Source organism: Sceloporus occidentalis, unplaced genomic scaffold (assembly GCF_023333645.1).
Source record: "Sceloporus occidentalis isolate IW3139 unplaced genomic scaffold, rSceOcc1.0.p SCAF_52, whole genome shotgun sequence".
Classification (NCBI taxonomy): Eukaryota; Metazoa; Chordata; class Lepidosauria; order Squamata; family Phrynosomatidae; genus Sceloporus; species Sceloporus occidentalis.
The window spans coordinates 269,130-290,256 of NW_028317032.1; the positions used below are offsets into that span (position 1 = coordinate 269,130).

The 21,127-nt window shown below is 41.0% G+C and overlaps 1 protein-coding gene across 1 annotated transcript in view; it reads left to right on the top strand.

Annotated features, from left to right (window-relative positions):
- LOC149288306 (intersectin-2-like) overlaps window positions 1–21,127 on the top strand; it is a 49,918-nt gene that overhangs the window by 18,767 nt on the left and 10,024 nt on the right. Inside the window, exons 17-28 of the mRNA XM_089491859.1 lie at window positions 790–1,262; window positions 1,792–1,904; window positions 2,716–2,891; window positions 4,635–4,785; window positions 5,091–5,296; window positions 5,434–5,498; window positions 5,849–6,022; window positions 6,323–6,326; window positions 6,449–6,483; window positions 8,647–8,768; window positions 9,188–9,284; window positions 9,493–9,684. Coding sequence (XP_089347985.1) covers window positions 790–1,262; window positions 1,792–1,904; window positions 2,716–2,891; window positions 4,635–4,785; window positions 5,091–5,296; window positions 5,434–5,498; window positions 5,849–6,022; window positions 6,323–6,326; window positions 6,449–6,483; window positions 8,647–8,768; window positions 9,188–9,284; window positions 9,493–9,684 — 1,808 coding nt within the window. The remainder of the gene's footprint in view (window positions 1–789; window positions 1,263–1,791; window positions 1,905–2,715; window positions 2,892–4,634; window positions 4,786–5,090; window positions 5,297–5,433; window positions 5,499–5,848; window positions 6,023–6,322; window positions 6,327–6,448; window positions 6,484–8,646; window positions 8,769–9,187; window positions 9,285–9,492; window positions 9,685–21,127) is intronic.

A 21,127-nucleotide genomic window follows, 5' to 3' on the forward strand; every position in this document is an offset into this window, starting at 1 on the left:
TCTCGTTTAGCTTAATATGTTTTCAGGCAGCTACATGTTAGCCATTTGAGTTCTCGCTATGTTATCTCAGCCAAATCTACTAGACCAACACCCTGATTCCTTATCATACTGTCTGTGGTTAAAAAAAAAAAAAAAAAAAAAAAATGGTTTGGTCTTAATCACCTTGTCAGACACTCTATGGAAGAATGGACTTCATTAGCATTGTCATAAAGCATCATCTCAGTGTGGTGAACAGGGACAGTCAACCAAAATATGACGTGACTGGCAACAGTGGCGGCCTCCAGGGAGTTAAAACCATTTTTTTTGTAAATTCTAACCTACATTACTGTATACAGCGCTGGGTTTTAAAATGTTTCCTCCTGGGCGTTCCCGTGCTTATTGGGTGTCCCAGCTCTGTACTTATTAGCCATCAGGCGAGCTGGCCGTGGCTAAGCTGAGGCAGATTCTAAGTCTGGCTTGCAATAAATTGAGCTTGACTTGCTAGCCAACAACAGAGTACTTGCATGTGATGATCCAAATGTACAATAGAGGTTTTAGCAGGTTTGGCCCCAGCGGACCCTTGTCATTGAGTAAATCAATGACCTAGTGAGATAATTTAATGCATATGGGTCCCGCATCTAAGACGAGACCAAGGAGTGATTAAGGTTTGGCCGGGAAAAATGACGGACCAGATGAGCTCTGATCTGTCATTGGATTCAATCTTTCTAGAATCTGAGAAAGGGATTCGTCATGGTATCCAGAAAAAAAACCAACACATTTTATTTGCTTTTTTTGTCATGTTTCCACCAGGAAAGCCAAGCAGGAGAAAGAAAACCTTTGGAAGGAAAGGGTAAAAAGAGAAGAAGAGGAGAAGCAAAGACGTCGAGAAGAGGAGCGGAAGCACGAGCAGATTCTCCTGGAAAAGCAGAGGGCCGAAGAAGAAGCAGCGGCCGCCAGAAATAAGGAGAAAGAAGCCCAGCAAAAGAAACTGGCCGAGGAGAGGCAACGAGCAGAGGAAGAGGAGAAGAGGAAAGCGGCAGAAATACAGAGGGAAGCGGAACAGAGAAGGAAAGAACTAGAAGAGGAAAAGCGCAAGCAAGCGCAGCTGAAAAAGGAGGCAGAAGAAAAAAACAAGACTCAAGAGGAAGACAGAAGACGGAAGGACACAAGCAACCATAAAGATTCCGAGCGGCGCTTCTCCAAGCTCAGTTTGGACGAGAAATTCACCGAAAAGCTTAAATCTATCGGCGGGAAGAGCACCAGCTCAGATAAAGCAAAAGAAGGTAAATGCCCCAGGCCCTGCATAATGTCACCATAATCCCGCATAACGTAACATAATTTGAGCCCCTCCTAGATTGATTTGTCCTACAAACAACCTTGAGGGCCATTATCATTATCATCACTTTGTTTTACGGTATATAGCACCGTATTCCGCAGCGCTGTACAATGTGTGGACAGGACATAACATGTAGTATATAACATAACAATTGGACAATTAGAAACAACAGGTGAGGAGGGCGCCGCTCTTGTTGGGACCGTATTAAAGTCCTTGCGGGGCCGGCCCTTAGGTTTCTAGACCCACAGGTAAACCATGTGCCCGTCGCCCCCTCCTGCATGCCCTTCTTTGTTGGTGTGCCCTACCAGCTCATCATCATAGGCAGCTGCCTATCGGGGATTATGGTGGTCTCCTAAGAATATGTCGGGTAATGTATCTAGTCCTCTTTAGTCATCATTGTGTGTCATTACAAGGAGCTTAACCTCATTTATACCACCTGCAAGCATCAGCCTAATATTCACTTCTCCTCCGCGCAGCCGGTGCCAATGAACGCAGGAAATCCGCTGCTTTCGTCAACTACACAGCGCTGTACCCTTTCGAGGCGAGAAATGCGGATGAACTAAGCTTTAATGCTGGGGACGTTATCCAGGTAATGCGTGCTTCCAAGCGGAAGATTAAATAGGTGGGGGGGGTCCACTTTGCGAAACTCCAGTGCTGATTTTTAGAATACTGGCTGAGCATTGTGGGAGTTCTAGTCCTATCGCTGCAGAGCTGACTGATGGCTACCATGGATTTGAGATTCACTTGCGTTACTTACAGGATTTACTGCAAACGTCATGTTAGTTGTTAGTCGTTTTTACGTTTTTTTGTAAATGCTGATCCAGTTGATTTTTTTTCTTGAATCCAATACATACATACATATATACATATACATACATATACATACATACATATATACATATACATACATATATATATACCTATACATACATATATATATATATTTATATATACAGAATAATAAATTGGTGAAAAGGTTATTGGCAAAAAAAAGCTATTGTTTTAGTTTCAAGGTGCAATTCCACCTACTCTGCTGAGTTTACCACTTTTGTAATTAAATTCAGCTATAGAGGCACCATTCATAATACTATACCAGAAATAAGTAAAATAATGTAAAAAAAACCTATTTGTTTTTTCCAGGAACAGTTTATAACCACGTGACACAAAAAGCAGGCTGTACAACAGAAACTTTTTTTAATGGTTTTGTGTGGTTTGCCTGTAATTACACCTTTACAGGGAATAAATAAATTCCAAGATCTGCTTAGGCTTATTTGCCTACATCCCAGAGTGCCATTATTGTGTTGTCTAAGTGGAACTGCACCTTCAATTTTTTATTTATTTTTTAACAAACATGGATGTGGAACATAGACATGTTTTATGATCTTCCCATTCTTTGCCAGGTGGATGAGAAGAATGCCGGAGAGCCGGGCTGGCTCTATGGATGCTTCAAATTAAATGTTGGTTGGTTCCCGTCCAACTACGTGGAGAAAATATCAGATGCCGAAAAAGCTTTATCTCCGAAGAAGGCCTTATTGCCCCCTACTATCTCTGTGTCTGCTACCTCACCCTCTGCCAAGTAAGACCATTGGCTCATAGCGGTCTCGTTAATTAGCATTGATTCCGACAGATTGCGAGGGTACAGCACCAATTGGCTAGAACGTCGTATTGATTAGTTGTCTAGGTTTGGCTGACGTGCCACTAAACTTCATTCTCGCAGGCAGCCTTATAGGTGATAACAATTAGGGCTGAAACAACTAATCGATAAAATCGATAATAATCGATAATGAATATAATTATATATATATATATAATCCGACCTCAAACAGAGATCGGATTATAACACTAGAATCCAGATCCCCGCAACGCTGCAGGGGACCTGGATTCCCCTCACTGTCGGCCGGTCTCTCACTTCCGTCTCTCTCCCCCCTCCCATACACTCCTCTGACCCCCCCCCCCCCATACATCACTCTGCCTCTCTCCCGACTCCCTGGTGCTTTGAGACCCTCCGTTGCTGACAGGCACTTTCACTGCAGCTTCATAGAAGCCTCAGCGTAAGTGAAGGGCAGTAACGGAGGCTGTCTGTGCGATGCAGACCCCCACCGGCTGACAGAGAATCGAGGTCTCCTCCAGAGGATCATCCTCTCTGTCAGCCGGTCGGAGGTTCACAAAACACCAGGGAGTCGGGAGAGAGGCAGAGCGATGTATGGGAGGGGGGAGGAGTCAGAGGGATGTATGGGAGCCATACATCCTACCCGGCTCCCTTGTGTCTTGTGAACCTCCGTTGCTGACAGGAGGCAGAGTGGAGTATGGGAGGGGGGAGGAGGCAGAGTGGAGTATGGGAGGGGGGGAGGAGGCAGAGTGGTGTATGGGAGGGGGAGGAGGCAGAGTGGTGTATGGGAGGGGGGAGGAGGCAGAGTGGTGTATGGGAGGGGGAGGAGGCAGAGTGGTGTATGGGAGGGGGGAGGAGGCAGAGTGGTGTATGGGTGAGTTATAGTGGTGTATGGGGGGTATAATGAATTTCAGGGAGGCAGAATGGTGTATAGGGGAGGTAGAGTGGTGTATGGGGGGGTATAATGAATTTCAGGGTGGTGCAGGGCATTTATGGGGAGCGGAGTGGCATATCAGGGTGCACAGTGGCATATAGGGAGGTATAAGGCATAAATAAGGGCAAGTGGCATATTGGAAGTTATAAGGTATATCAGGGGGCTCAGTTGGATATCACTGGCATATAAGGAGTATAAGGCATATCGGGGGCACAGTGGCATATCGGGGCACAGTGGAATCTCTGGCATATAGGAGGTATAAGGCATATATGGGGCAGAGTGGCAAGCTGGGGGTCAGATGTGCATAACTGGGGGCAGTTTGGTAAATAAAAGAAAATTTAAACAAGGCTTTCTTCTCATAGTTTTTATTAAATATGAAAAATAGTTAACATATGAATTAATATTTACTAATAACTTTGTATTAAAACCTAGTTTGAGAAACACTGTGTTTGGGTTCTTGTAGCTTTTATTATTATGTCAGTAAAATAAGAAGGTGAATAGCGAGAGGCCATTACAATAAAGAGATGAAAGTGTAAATTGTACGTTTTTTATCTGATTAATCGAAAAAATAATCGGCCAACTAATCGATTATTAAAATAATCGTTAGTTGCAGCCCTAATAACAATTATAAAGCAGCACTGTACATTTTCCCCAAGCTGTTTGCCCACCCAAACAAAGCCCTGCTTGTTAAAACTCCTGGACTGTTGACTGTTCGATATAAATATTTATATATTAAAAACATTTATTTATTTATTTTATTATTATTATTATTATAGACCACTCGTGCCAAGTATGCCCCCTGCGGAGGTGGACTCAGAGTACCAGAATCTACCTTTCTCCAGCCTTAACTTGAATACAACATGGCAGAAAACATCCGCGTTTACCCGCACTGTCTCCCCGGGATCTGTGTCACCCGTACATGGGCAGGTGGGTTTCATAAGCTCTTTGGATCTTCAGCGTGTTCTGTACATCCGTACAGGACCGGGTATACAGTTGGAGCTGATTATATTAAATACAAAAGGCTTGTAGAGCTTCATGGAGAATAACTGCTGCCGTACCATGGAGCCCTGAATATTATGGTGGACAAGGAAGCCCAAGAGCTGAGCCACCTGACCGCGCCACTGGTGTTTCCGGCTCGGTTGTATCTCACAATAGTTTTATACAAAGAAAGAAGGAGAAAATTTCGGCTGTAAAGTTTTTCCTTATGCTATTTTTTTTTTTTTTTTGTATAGGGTCAGCCGGTGGAAAACATTAAGGCGCAGGCCCTGTGCTCATGGACTGCAAAAAAGGACAACCACTTAAATTTCACAAAGAACGACATCATTATTGTGTTGGAGCAGCAGGAGAATTGGTGGTTCGGGGAGGTCCGTGGCCAAAAGGGTTGGTTCCCCAAATCCTATGTAAAAATTCTTCCAGGAGCCGAAAATAAGACCCCGGAGTGAGTAGTGACACCAAGTCTGTTACTTATTGAAACAGTTAGTGAAACTTAGATCAGCTACATGTCTAACGCCTCATTTCTGCGTTGCTTTGACCTGTGACCATTTCATTTTTTCTTACTCTACGTTTTATATGCAGACCAGAACCCCTGTATGCCGCGGTCAACAAGAAGCCTGCAGCTCCCTCAAACACAGCTGGAGAAGGTAGCAACGCACATGCCCCGGGGGTAACTCCAAACTGTATAAGCGATTGGTGAACAGTTCCCTTTGGGATGCGAATCTTAGATCTCTTGGGCAAATGGAAGTATCAAAAGTTAAAAAGCGTCCGATAAATCTTACTTGGGAAGTTTATACGACTGTTCACCTTCGTAAGGATATTGTTAGTAGATGTTGTGGTAGGGACAGGGGGTGAACGTATCTCCACAGAGAATACGATGAATGCAATGACCTGGGAGGACCCTTCTGGTAGGAACTAGTTTAGAATCCTCGTGTTTAATTTGTTAAAATGTGTACCTTGTATACAGTATTCATTATAGAGCTTCTGTTTGTTATAGAATATGTGGCACTGTACCCTTACTCAAGCACAGAGCCTGGAGATTTGATTTTCAACGAAGGAGATGTCATCCAGGTCATTCAGAAAGATGGCGACTGGTGGACTGGAACCATTGACGAGAGGACTGGTATCTTCCCTTCCAACTACGTGCGTCCCCACGAGCAGGAAGTGAGTGGTTTTTGGAATGTTTATAATAATACGATTGTTCCAGTCTCCTTTCAACAAAATGTTACTTTTTAATTTTTTATTTTTTTTTATAAATATGTCAGTTTGGAGTTTTTAGGTAATACCATTTCTGGGCCAACATGGAAAAATATTACCCATAAGGTTTTGGGAACTCATATTCAGATCTTTGACTAAATCTGAAGATTCTAAAAGATACTTTTTTGTGATTAATATGTTTGCTTGTTTGGTCCCATGCATATTCTTTTCATTTTTTGGGGGGTTTTATTGAATGGTGTTGGCGGCCGGTTAGCCACGTAGGCTGGTTTGGGGAAAAAAAAGTATTTGGGGTCTTCGATCATAAAAGTGCAAATACGCAATCTAAATGTGTTTATTATGTTAAGCTTCCCTTTCATTAATCTTAACAGGGGTTTGGTAGCGGCAGCAAGACTGGAACTTTAACCAAAAAGCCAGGTAAGTATCATTTTGTGGTACTTTAAATTGAAATGCGTATTTGTGGCTTTGTTGAAAATTTTTATTTTTATCATTTAACAAAATGCAACGTAAGTCAACAGAAGAACAGAAATCATCTAAAATCCATATTGGGTGCAGTCACCCTTTGCCCTCAAAACAGCATCAACTTTTTAGGTACACTTACACAAAGTCAGGGATTTTGTAGGCATATAGTTGGGTCTATTAAATGATTAAGCAATTATACCAGATGGAGAAGTCATGATCAATGAGTAATATGTCAGTTGTAACACAATCATGAAAAAGAAACAGCTGTGTAGAAAGAATAAAACTGAGTAAGGAACAGCCATACTAACTCAAAAAAGGTGAGGTTTCTGAAGACCGTTTAAAGTCAAAAGTCATACACCACGGCAAGACTGAGAACATTGCCCGTTTCTTTGTGCTTATTTAAAAGAGCTTGGACAGAACATCTGGAAACCCCAGTCTGTCCGAGATCTCTGCCTGGAAGAAACCTTGCTGATGCAGAGATCTCGGACAGACTGGGGTTTCCGGTTGTTCTGTCCAAGCTCTTTTCAATAAGCACAAAGAAACGGGCAATGTTGAGGACTCTAAATGCAGTGGTCAGCCAAGTAAACTTAGTACATCAGATGAGACACATCATGCTTACTTCCCTTCACAATCGAAAGATGTCCAGCCGTATCATCAGCTCTGCATTGACAGAAATCAGCGGGAATCCGGCACAGCCATCTACTGTCCGGAAAAGTCTGGTCAGGAGTGGTCTTCATTGAAGAAATGTGGACAGAAAGCCATACCTCTGACGTGGAAACAAACCCAAGCAACTCAGCTATTCGTGAAAACACAGGCACTGGGGTGCAGAAAAATAGCGGCAGGTGCTCTGCACTGATGAGTCAAAATTTAAACTATTTGGCTGTAGCAGAAGGCACATTGTTTGCCAAAGAGCTGGGTGCAAGAATGAGTGTTTGGAGGCAACAGTGAAGCATGGTAAAGGTTCCTTGCGAGTTCGAGGCTGCAATTCTACAAATGGAGTTGTGGACTTGGCCTGAATTAATGGTTCCACTCAGGCAGGTTTATTGAAGGAGAAGGACAACAACGTTTCGACCTCGCAATTGTGAGGTCGAAACGTTGTTGTCCTTCTCGTTCAATAAACCTGCCTGAGTGGAACCCTTGAGTGCCTGGAGCCTTTTTCTATTTTGATTTACTGGGGAGCTGGCCCTTCCTGGCACAGCTAAGCACCTGAGTTCCTGTGGTGTGTGTGCAGATTCCTGATTCTGGTGACTTGGCCTGAATTAATGGCCTCCTTAATGCAAAGAAGCACAGGCAGATACTTATTCATCAAACATTATCATCTGACTGGCCCCAGATTTATTCTGCAGCATGACAACGACCCCAAACATACAGCCAAAGTCTTCAGGGTTAAAAACAACAAAGGAGTCTTGGAAGTGATGGCATGGCCCCTACTGGGCCCTGTTCCCAACATCATCAAGTCTGTCTGGGATTACATAAATATATAGACAGACAACTGGGGCCCCAAAATCCACCAACCAATCTCAAGGTCCTTAAAAAACACTGTGTGCCAGCATACCCAGTAGAATAGATGCTGTTTGGAGGGCAGAGGGTGGTCGCAGCAAAAATTGATTAAATTTCCATTTTTGTCTATTTTTAAAAAGCATTTTTACTTTATAGCATTTTTTCACACCTGCCTAAAACGTTTGCAAAGTACTGTTATACTTTCAAGAGCCTGCTTCTCCACAGAATACTTAAATGGCTCTTTAGTTACATATACTATGGAGTCTTTAGTCAAAGGTGATACCTTTTATTGGGCCAAAAAGATGTAGCGTCACATACGCTTTCATAGCCTCGAAGGTTTCCCCCCCATCGTAAGGCTTGCCATTGAAGGATAATGGCAGAATTAGAGCACAAGAATGTGCATTCATGCGCAGGAGATCAGGTGGGAACTACCTGTCAGGAGGATAGCAAAGGAGCAGCATATCTAAGAAAAACACTGCTCTTTTAGTTGGTAAATAGGAACCCTGTTGGCTTTGCTGATCTTGCCGTTGGCACGCTTTAAATACCATTCCTAACGCTGAGCCGGTTGTGCGGTTATCTTCAGCCTGCCATGTTACCGCATCTCTCATTCTGTTACAGAGATTGCACAAGTAACCACGGCATATACAGCGACGGGCACAGAGCAGCTCAGTTTGGCTCCAGGACAGCTCATACTCATATTGAAGAAGAATCCTTCCGGCTGGTGGCAAGGAGAGCTGCAGGTAACGCTTCCGATAATATTCATTCAGAAATATTCTTTATCTGTGTGGTATTTCTGTGAAACATGTGGCGGATCTCATAGTAAGGAACAGTCCGCAGGACGTTTATTTTACAGCCTTCGAAGATAAATTACGAAATAGCACTGTACCATTTAAATGGGGCACACATAACAAATATACATTAATACATACAGACACATCGGGAGAAGAGAACCCTGCCCGTGAGGGGACATTTAGCCTTGCAGTAGTTAAATATAAAGTTCCAGGCAGGAATGGTGGGCTTTTGAGGGTCCTGCTCGTGAGCTTACAATCTAGTCACTTAAAGTGGTGTAATGTTTTGTAATATTTATTGGTAGATCTTCTTGCCCGAGAGATTTTGTAGAATTTAATGTGATAACTTCATTGTGGCAATCTGGTTCCAGGCACGGGGCAAGAAAAGGCAGAAGGGCTGGTTCCCAGCGACCCACGTGAAACTATTAGGACCGACTAATGACAAAGCAACCCCTGCTTTCGTACCGGGTACGTAAAAGTCTAATGTAATTAATATCTGCGTCGAACGTAAAACTAGCAAGTTATTCCCTACGCGTCAGTTTATCAAATAAAATACGCAAGTCCTTTCATTCCTGAACGTTTGTAAAAGTAAAACAAACAAAAAAAAAAAAAGCCCAATAAGGAATGGTGGTTATGCTTTCAGATTTGATGACATCATTTTAAATCCTTCACCTAGTGTGCCAAGTTATCGCCATGTACGACTACACGGCAAACAACGAGGACGAGATGAACTTCAGCAAAGGCCAGCTGATCAACGTTATAAACAAGGACGATGCCGATTGGTGGCAAGGGGAACTCAACGGGGCGACGGGGCTCTTTCCTTCCAACTATGTGAAGATGACCACGGAATGCGATCCCAGCCAACAGTGTAAGTACCGCTTCCGCTTCGGTGTAAGACATGGGGGGGGTCAAAGCCCAGGCCTCGGGCCCCAGAACCGGGCTGTATTCTCTGGGTATCCCAGCATGAGAACATTAGTTTGATTGCCTCGGTGTCTGGAGTCCAGCATCCCTGGTCTAAAAGGGTAAACTGGTGCCACACGGACATAAATTGATTACAAGCCAACGGAAATAGAAATTCCGCTTCACTTCCGCAGACCTCAGACGGTAGAATGTGATAATGTAGTTTTACGTTGCATATTCTCCGCGGGATATGGAGCGGTCGTTGGCTTTTATCGCACGTATAATGTAGTTAAAGCTGGTGTTCCTCTTTGGTTTGCGTCTCTTGTATGTTAAGCAAATAAGTCCTAGTAGTTCTGCCGTTTTGCTCTTTCTTCCGAAGGTTTCGTCGCCTAAGAACTGCACAGGAGCTTCTTCTGTTTCTGTGTTTCCGAGATACAAATTCTGAACAAAGCAACATGTTAGATGATTCAAAAAAACGTTCCGAGAAGGGACATTTTTTCCTAGTGATTTTAATTCAGCAGAACAGGTGGAACACCTTTAATTGCCCTTTATTTTAGTTGATTGAGACTTTTCCCCCAAAAAATGTTTTCTGATTGACATATCTGAAAAAGCCTGTCCCATCCCTGTTGCGGATGGATCTCGGAATCAGAAGAAGAGTAGAATTTGAGACCTTGGCGGACGTTTCTAGAAACGTTGGCAAGAAAGTGGGGTCTATTCATTCAACGGAGAGCTGTGTTTCACTATACATTATGAAGGTCCATCCTCAATAGTCAGCTTGTCACAGGAAAGGTGCACAATCGCACTTTAAACAACTTCACATCGGATGTATAAAAAGTTGTTGGAATTTTGCACCAAAGGAACAGAAAATAACCATCGTTACTGTCTTTATATTGTCTGTACATGCATGTGCGGTATCTTTATACATCACGCCTGTAAAGAGCACACGTGTCTCCGTGTCCACGGCAGAAGACCCAGGTCCTCTTACAGCGCAGGCTTCTGTATAAACTCGGACGCTCAAACATGACAGTGACGGTTAAATTGTAAATGTAGGGAACGTTTGGCCATTTTTTTGACGCCGTCAGATAGTTTTTTTTTTTCGGCAGCACATTGCACGGCGCCGCCGGCCGGGTCATTACTTTACATTTCATTCTTCCAGTGTAAATCTGCTTGTTTTTTAAGACAAATCAAGATGTTACCTTCCCTGTTTTTCCAGTTCTTCCTAACTGGCGTTACGTTCCTGTATCAGTAGTTTGTTGCCTGAATGCCCACAACAGGGAGGAACACATTATCTGTTACACGGAAAGAACTCTCAGACGCTGATGTAAGAATACGTATAGAAACAGAGAAAGTGACGGCAGATCAGACCCATTCCGCCCCATCTAGTCGCCCGTTTTCCCGCTGTAAAGACGCAGACCTTAATCGGTTGTATGTTTAATACCCATGTATGTTTAATACCCTCACTGTATTAACATCTACTACCTCTGCTGGGAGGCTATTCCACTCATCTTCCACCCTCACAGTAAAGTAAAACTTCCTTACATTACATCCCCTTCCGGGATATTTCTTGTTACTCAACCCTAGAGTAACAGTGTTTGTACCCCGGTACATCACAAGCCGTAAGAATCCAGCAGGCGTTTACAGGGGGCTTTTACGATATCATGGTCAAGGTCAATGCCTTGATCCGCAACACGTTGGACACTGATGTGTTCCGGATTCCAATCTGGGATCCCAAGGAATACACGGCACAGGAATCTGTTACCCGATTTGCGCTACCTATTACCTTTGAGACAGTTTCGATAACCTTTCTTTTCTACCCATAGCTGCCGGCGGGAACGAGGCCAATGGTTTCATCACTCGTATTGTTCTCTGTTTCGTTTTAGGATACGGTATTGTTTTCCGGTATGAAAGCATCACAGAGACCCACTATCCGAGTCTGACTATAGCACGGAGAGAGAGAGAGCCCCCCCGGTCATTGGCTTCGTTTCAATGCTAAACCCACTCGAACCTCTGACGAGATCGCCTCTAGCTTCAAATGATCGTTTATTCATCCCTTTTGTTTTAGTTATTTATTTATTTTTGCCTTTTGGGGGGCTTTTTGTATATTAAAGGATAGTGGGTCTTTGTGGGGCTTTCGGCTTGCCTCCCCATAAGGGCAGCATCTACATTTAAATGTTTGGAACAGAGCGCAAGGCGGGCGTTGTAATCATGAGCTGCTGACCTGCGTCACAATGCGTTATTCTGCGCCCCCGTCCCTGGCTTGGGTGGGAGCGCCAGCTTTCATTATGGGGGTCTGAGCACACAAAGACCCACTAATATACTCTTGAACGCAGCTATGTAATAAACGGGCTTATAAATCACCTTGTATACATAATAAGGGTTCACGTAGCTCCTAATCACATCGACAATCCAGTGTTTATATGAAGTCCTAATGAGTCTTAAAGCTCATTCTTACTTAGAATTAACCAGAAAGCTCAATTCTAAGTAAGGATTTTTGTGGCTTTTCTTGCTTTTTTTTTTGCATACAGCATTAAATGTGTTTATTGTTGATTAAGTGGGTTTCTACACAACAAGGTATCGTAGATAAAAGCTCGTCGCTACCGTTGCCTTTTTGGTTTTCCGTACAAAGTGATTTTTTATTTTTTTTCACCACCTATTTTTTAAGTGCAATAAATCTGTTAATACTTCAAATGCGCTAAACTCCAATTTTGATGGTGGCAGTATATGTGACTTTTAGTTGCCAGGCTGCTAGATAAAAAAAAGTATTTTTATTTTCATTGTATTTAGTGTTTCTCGGAAAAACCGGAGGTACCGCAAGACGAACCGTAACGTTCTACCAAAAAAGTAGCACTTAGTATTATTATAATAATTATCATTATTATTATTGTCTGTGTGTCAACCGAAAAAACTTTGCACCATAAAAGCATCTGCTCTTAGCAGAAAAAAGCCTTTTGTTTCATGGATCCTTACAGGGGGAAGGCTTAAGGAGTAGCGCAATCCAGCAAAACACTTCCTGTTGAACTTATTTGTTCCCCTTTCTTGTTTTGTGCCTTGACTGTTTGTAATTTATTCCTGAATCACAGTTTAGGAGTACAGTAAACACATTTATTATCTCTAATTTAAATAATATAGAATTACACATGAAACAAAGAATAAAATGGAATATCACGCTTTTGGGGGCCACGCTTACTGTCGACTTATTGTTCCATTAGATAATAATTTCATTGTATAATGTATTGCAGCAAAGTAATTCCATCGTTTTCTTTAAAATTATCTGAGCAAACTTTCCAAGGGTCTACAGTCCAGCCAAGGTGATGAGATTGTAATCGTCGAGTTATTTCTGCGCCGTGCCCTGATCGCAGTCTATCAGGATACATCACGGCACTTTAAAAATAGATTGGATGTATATATATATATATATATATATATATATATATATATATATATATAAATAAATAAAATATATGCTTAGAATAAACCATATATATATTCCTAGGATCACTGAATGTAATATATACCTATCTATCTGTGTGTGTGTGTGTGTGTGTGTGTATATATATATATATATATATATATAATGCTTAAAAATAGAATAAACTATTATATATATATTCCCATGACCACTGGATGTAAATCTACATATATATATATATATATATATATATATATATATATAATATAAATGTGTGTATATATGTATAAATATATATATATATATATATATGCAATGCTTAAAAAAGAATAAACTAATATATATATATAATGCTTAAAAATAGAATAAACTATTATATATATTCCCATGACCACTGGATGTAAATCTACATATAATGTGTGTGTATATATGTATAAATATATATATATATATATATATATATATATGCAATGCTTAAAAAAGAATAAACTAATATATATAAATAAATATATATATATACACACACATACATTCCTATGATCACTGGATGTAAATCTACATATATATATATATATATATATTATATGCAATGCTTGAAAATAGAATAAACTGTTAGAGGGTGTAAAATCAGTGTGGAATTACATATAAAGAGGCTTATACTGTGCACCCTTTTATTCGACTACCAAAGGTTACCTGATCCACGATAGAGACCTTGAAGGTCATTGAGCTTTATTTTGTCTTTAACTTGTACAAATTTTTTTAAGTGAACCCTGGTAAATGTCACCTTAAGTGAAATCTTTAACCCGTGAAATGTTCTATTTGGGGAAAATAAATGATAATTGTGCCTTTAGTACAATCTGTATTGTGGCGATACATTCCAGTATTTTTGAATGTATTTTCCAGGTGCACTATTTAAATATATTTCACTCAGCTAAATATTGGAGTGAATGTTACGAGCGCATGTGTTCAGTTGTTTTTTTGTAAATGTCACTGCAGTATTACCTCTTTCTGTATTTTTTTGCTAAACATAAAATAATATTCATCCTCCCCCAATTTTGTACAAGGAAGTCATAAATAGCCACGTTGAACAAATACATTGAAAATAATGTTTTTGAAACACATTATCCTGGACTAAATGCTCAAAAAAATATATATATATATTTATTTATTTTTTAATATAAAACATTTTCAGAATAAATAAAAAAACTGTTTTTTTTTCTTTTTGTTAAATCAAAACTTTAAAAAAAAAAATTGTTGCTATGGCAACAAAGCTTTCAAACAAATCAACGTATCCTTCCGTGTAATGTTACAGGGTTAGAATTAAGCATTAGTTAAGGCACAGATTCCACCTTTTTTAATTTACGTTGAAGTCCATTTGGGCTCCAATGTATTTTACTACACAAAAATTGGCCTTTTTTTTGTTTAAATGTTTTATTTACTTTTGGGATAGAATTAGTAGTAGTTAAAATAAATGAATGAATTAAATAAACAATTTGTTGGCTTGATTATTCTTACTCCATCGGGATCTTGGTGCTGGTAACATAGATGGGGAGGAAGACGAATGTTGGATGATTGCCGCACTTTCGGAGGGGCTTGAGCTGCAGCTCCGCGCTTCCCTTCTGTTTTCTTATTCCCACGCGGCTTCTCGTTTTGTAACGCTTGCGTCGCTTGGTCACCACCCTATATGTATTTTTTTATTTGAACTTTGTCATCTGATTTTAAGCATAACCCTCGCAAACCTATAATAAAAAAATATATATATGTATATTCAGCGGCTGAGATCATGAATATTTATGGACTTAATAAACCTTTTCCTTTGCAAAAGGAATGTAGCGGTGTCCGTGTGCTACATTATATCACTGGTACAGATAAAGAGCGTTTAACTAATCCTGATTATTAGGATGGCTGCAGAAAAACAGGATTATTTTAAAAATCTAAGCAGTCAACACTTAGCCGAAAGTGATTTAAGTTTAGAATCCTCCTTAAGAAGTGGTCCTTTAATTACATCTCAGAGTCGATTAGATCATATCAGTGCAGGGAATCTTTAATTAATGGAGTTTGAAAATGACTTTTTTTTTTCCTCATTTAAGTCCTCCCTCGGCCGCCGCTACTAAAAGCCGGAAGCATTCTTATGTACACTGTGCGCATGCTCAGTAGCTCTCCCGTTATACTGGGTAGGAACGCTTCTCGTCATAATACAGCTTGTGACGCAATGCTTTAATCTGGAAGGAGACCACGGACAGTTTGGGTAGAACGTGTTAACGATTCGAACGATATAGTTTAACGTAATGTATTTGTGACATTGTTTACCAACTGTGTTCCAACTATCCTATGTACACGCAATACAGACAAGGAATAGGAAAACAAAACCTTACAATATCATTTATACAAAAAGAAAAATAAAGGAAGTAGTGGCAGCCAATTACAGAGCACTATTCAACTTCATGCATGTGATTGGCTGCCTCTACTCCCTTTGATTTTGGGGAAAACTCTGTTCCTGTTGAGTTTAACCGGAGCTCCGAAGTGCTACTGAGCATGTGCAGGAAGTGTGCCATAAAACAAAAAATGAGACCAGACTGTTCTATTGAAAGCATAAAACCAATCTGTGATGTAACGTGATAAGCATTATTATTATTATTATTATTATTTATTGTTTTATATAATATAGCATCATCAAATGCCGTAGCGCTGTACAATGGGGATTTTTACATTTCTCGGATCAGACACAGAAGCAGGGTTTTCAAAGCACTGGCTTAATATGTAAAGCAGTCTCTGTCGATGTAGAAGCTCAGCTGCTCTATTCCGTTAGTGTCCGTCATTCTCACCCGGGCTGCTGTGCCAGTGGATAATCCACAGGCTAATAATTAGGACTTAGAAAACACATTAATGCATATTTTTAAAGACACCCTTGAAGCGAGTAATGTTAGGACAGGCTAAAGGATCTTAACCTATATAGCCTGGAAGAATGACGTGACAGGGGGAATATGATAGAAACATTGTTGTCACAACAAGAGGACATAGTCATAAGCTGGAGAGGGGCAAAGGTTTAATGGTAACATCAGAAAATATTACTTTACGGAAAGGGTAGTGGACGCATGGAATAGGCTTCCAGCAGAAATGGTAGATGTTAATACAGTAAAGCCATTTAAGCAAGTATGGGATAGGCATAAGGCCAAACTAGATATAGGATAAGGGCAAGTACTAAAGAAAAGTACTCAGAGGTTGGGCAGACTGGATGGGCCTACTGGTTCTTATCTGCCGTCACTTTCTATGTTTCTATGTTTACTTCACGGGTGGCCGATGGCTCCCTCTTGTGGCCGATGGCTCCCTCTTGTGGCCGATGGCTCCCTCTTGTGGCCGATGGCTCCCTCTTGTGGCCGATGGCTCCCTCTTGCGGCAGGGTACAAGACTGAACGCAGGTTCATGCCGCTCGTTCTATCCCACCGAAATAACGAAACGGGAGCCAAGTGGCTCTGCAGAGTGTTTCACGTGGGAAATCTCTCCAGATCCTTGTAGTGCTTCATAAGCTCTCTTGGCGCACACTTTAGTGAACGAGCCCAGATGTTTGTGACTCGATGATGGGAGTAGAGTTCAAAAAAGCAATTGCTTAAAAGGCATTCATGTGGCTCGTGTGCCTGGTTCAGTTGGCAATTTACAGATAAGAGGTTGAAAATGCATGAAAAGTTCAGCACAGTTATTCCGGCGCCATTCTCTATGCAGTCTCTCTAGGACTAGGTTTAAAAACATCATCCCTAACATTATACGTGAAATGTCTTATGGGCCTACCTGGGGACTTTAGAAATGACCCTGAGACTTCTTAATAACCCCCCGGGAAGATTCTATGCAGCGACTCTCCAAATGTGTCGCCCAAATGGCTCTAATACTCATCATTTAAAGATACTTAGTTGAACAACCTGCATTCAAGCAGGGATATCAACCATAACATACTAATAGCAAAAGCATCAGTTGGGAGTCTTATACATGATCACATGCGTATAGAATAGGAAGAAGTCAGTTCTAGACTTGGTGACCCTAAGAATCTGCCCCTTCACGTGAGATTGGGGTAAAAACCTTTGAGACTTTACGAGTTCCCAGGTATGCTTTTCCTCAGATGACTTCAATGGCTTATTTTTGCTTTTACCGCTATGTGCTGAAGTGTATGCAGCTTACTAGTGACATTTTGAGTGGCCCTAAATTGTGATCGTTTTAGTATTTGGGGGGCAGGGTACAGGGTTTATAATGATGGAATTGCGTTTTGTTCCTGGCATGGGATAATTTGCATTGTGCCGTGTTAGAGAGCATATTGCCATGCAACTATGCAAAGATGTTTAATAAACGGTCATTTCATTGTGAGTATTTGTGTGCGTTTTTCCTTGTTACACATTCGTAAAAAGGGACAACCTCAATGAACTAAAGAAACGTTGTAAAGAAGAGTGGGTAAAAATTCCTCCATAACGAGAGACTGATTAAGTCAAACAGAAAACAATGAAAACAGTTATTGCTGCTAAAGGTATTGAATGATAAGCTGTACTTTTCATACATGGCTTCTCCATTTTGACTTTATTTTTGTTGAATAAATCATGACACGGTGTAATGTGTCCTGTGTTGTTGTTCATCTGAGGTTGTATTTATCTAATTGTTAGACCTGCTAAGGAATAGATGATTGTTGTTCTGCCCTGATATGTAAAACCATAAAATTTAAAGAGGCTGTACTTTTTTTCACACGACTGTACATGTAGGTTGCACATGTAGGTGGCCGCACACAATATAACACAGTTTAAACACATGTAAGAATCAGGCTAAAGAAACAAAAAATAAGATAGAAATATGTATGTCCAAAAGTATGCCGACCCTTTTGCACCTCTGATGCACCTGCTTTTGAAGGCTGCAGCTTTTATCATCATCTTCATCGTTATGGCTGAGGTTGATGGGTGCACCACTGATGTCATAATTCCCAATCCCAGCATTATAGCAGGAATCAAGTGTTTTTATCAGCATGCCAGCCACCTGATCTCACAATAGATCAAAAGGCATCACTTAGCATGGAAGCAAGCAGCCATAATGGGCTGCCTGCTTCAAGGACCAATTGCTCCTTTTGGGCATGAGGGAATTAACAAAAACGGAACATGAAAAATCTTGAATTGTCCAGTTTAATAATTGTAGGGATACTTGCTTATATATATATATATATATATATATATATAACACATATATTTTCAAATCCTACTCACATGAAGCCCAGCAGACCATTTATAAACCCAATTTTGTGTATCTTGGTCTGCATTTTCCAAACCCTTGCCCCCAAAGTTTTAATATTTCATCCCTGGTTATGTTAAAAATTTTTACTTTGTTGGCTTTTTTGACCCCGTCTTTTGTTTGTCCTTTTAAAAAAAAAAGATTTAAAAAAAAAAAAATATATCATTCTCCTTGGTAATGGATAAAAATTCCAAGAACACTGGTTTATCATCTGTTGAATGTTGAGCATCTTGCCGGTATTCCATAGGTGACCGGTAGTACACAGCGTATACTTCGAAGTGTTTTGGGATGACTGTAAAAGGTCACGTTGAAGCATTGTCTTGGCATGGATACGTCTTGCCACGGGCTTTCTCCTCCGTGTGCCTGCACGCCTGACAGGTCGGTCTGATTCACGCCTTAAACCTCGAGTTACATCGTCTATTGCGTAAGGAATACATACCGAGCGGCACGGGACTCTGCCAGTCTAAACTTTCAGCTTAGCCCATGAGTTAGAAAAGCGACGCCGATCAAGCCACGGAAAATGAAGCAAGTCTTCTGTATGATAGTCGAAAAAGACTACGATGAAATGTATCACCGAGGGGTTAAATCCGGGGAAAACCCGTTAATCCTGAGAGAAAGGGAGACCTTGCGGCGATTAGCTGAGGAAATCGATAGGAAGATCTCTGCTTCGCTGATGAGCCTGAACAACTGTAAGTACACCAAAAAAAAATCCGTCCCGTCAGATGAATGTATCTGTCAGCTGTCTTGGATTTCCTTCCGCAGTCCTTTAATTCCGTATACTGTAGTTTTCTCCCGACATTATCCTAGGTTTTGGAACTAAGAACTTAATCTCGTATCCGGTGTGTATATGTAAAGGGTTATCTACCCATTTAAGGACAACCGGTTGTCCTTTAAACCCATTAATGAAAATGCATTGTGAGCTGGTATATTAATATATAGCACCCAACGCAGCATAAGTGCTAAAGCAATGCATGGGAGCTTAGGAGTATTTTCTAGATGCACTGATGATGATTGTGAATGCTTGTTATATTATGTGCTTTTTATTATTATTATTTATTGATAATATATATACTGATCAGCCATAACATTCCGAGCACTGACAGGAGAGGGGAATAGCACTGATAATCTTGTTATCATGGCCCCTGAGTGAAGATTTTGTCCTCAAAGTTGATATTAGAGGCAGGAAAAATGGTCGGCGTAAGGATCTGAGCGACTTTGACGAGAGCCAAATTGTGATGGATGGACGACTGGGTCAGAGCATCTCCTAAACTGTGGTACCTATCAAAAGTGGTCCAAGGAAGGAAAAGCAGTGAACCGGCCATAGGGTCGTGGTCGGCCAAGGCTCATTGATGCACATGGTGGGGGTAAAGGCTGCCCATGGGGTTAAATCCAACAGACGAGATCCCGTAGCGCAAAACATTAATGTCGGTTCTGATAGAAAGGAGTCAGAACACGCAGAGCATCGCAGTTTGTTGCGTATGGGGGCCGCGTAGCCGCAGACCAGTCAGGGTGCCCACGCTGACCCCTGTCCACTGCCGAAAACACCTACAATTAGCACGTCAGCAGAAGAACTGGAGCACGGAACGATGGAAGAAGGTGGCTGGTCTGATGGATCACGTTTTCTTTTACATCACGTGGATGGTCGGGTGCGTCGATGGAGAACACGCATCACCGGGATGCACTATGGGAAGAAGGCAAGCCATCGGAGGCAGTGTGATGCTTTGGGCAATGTTCTGCTGGGAAACCTTGGGTCCTGCCATTCATGTTACTTTGACGCATACCAGCTACCTATGCCTTGTTGCAGACCATGTAACCCTTTCATGGACGTGATGTTCCCTGACGGCATAGGCCTCTTTCAGCAGTATGCATTATTATGCCCCGCATCTGTGGAGTGTGCTGGGCATACAAGTTCTTTTCTTTGAAGGTTTACAGTCATAATGGCAAAACCGAAAACATTTAAGAAGCTTTTTCAGTTCCTATCAGTACATGCTTTTGTGTCACATGACAATGAAATTTTCCCAGTAAAAGCCATGAGTAACAAATCAGTGGTGTCAGGAATGAGGTTTAGTGTTTCCTGTAGTTCCAAAAGTGGGTGACGGTGGGTTGGACAGCATCTTTGAGATTTATCTAACTAAGTAACTAAGAGTCTTGAAAATGACGTCAGTAAAGGCACTTTTCTGTTGGCTAAGGTTCCAATCCAGCATGACGTAACTATGATGTAAGCAATATATATATATATATTATATTGTTTTTACTTTTTTTTCTTAAATTAATTTAAAGCCTAATTTTTAAAGATCATGTTCCCGTGACATGTGCTACTGTATGATGACACCATTGTCGTAAAAATCTTAATTACTGTAATTAAGGCCACGTTGCTTTCAATATGTTACTGGAGAGCACATGACTAATATTGAGTCAAAAACATCCCTTCGCTTTAAGACTTTTACATTTGATATTGGATCTTGTCTTAAAAAGATACAGTTTCAAAGTTTTTTGTGTTTTTTATTGTTTTTGCAATTATTATTTTAATATCCCCAAAACTGTCCGTATTGAATTCTCGCTCCTCCTCTCCCTTTGTTTCTCTCTTTCCTTCACCCCTTGCCTCGCTCCCTCACACACCTTACCTCTGTCTCCTACTCCACCTCAGTCATTGGATATGTTGAGAGTTATTGAAAGGAGATATTAATGGTATAATTACCAATATAATGGTCCAGTCACCAGTCATTCCTTTGGTTGCTATGACTAC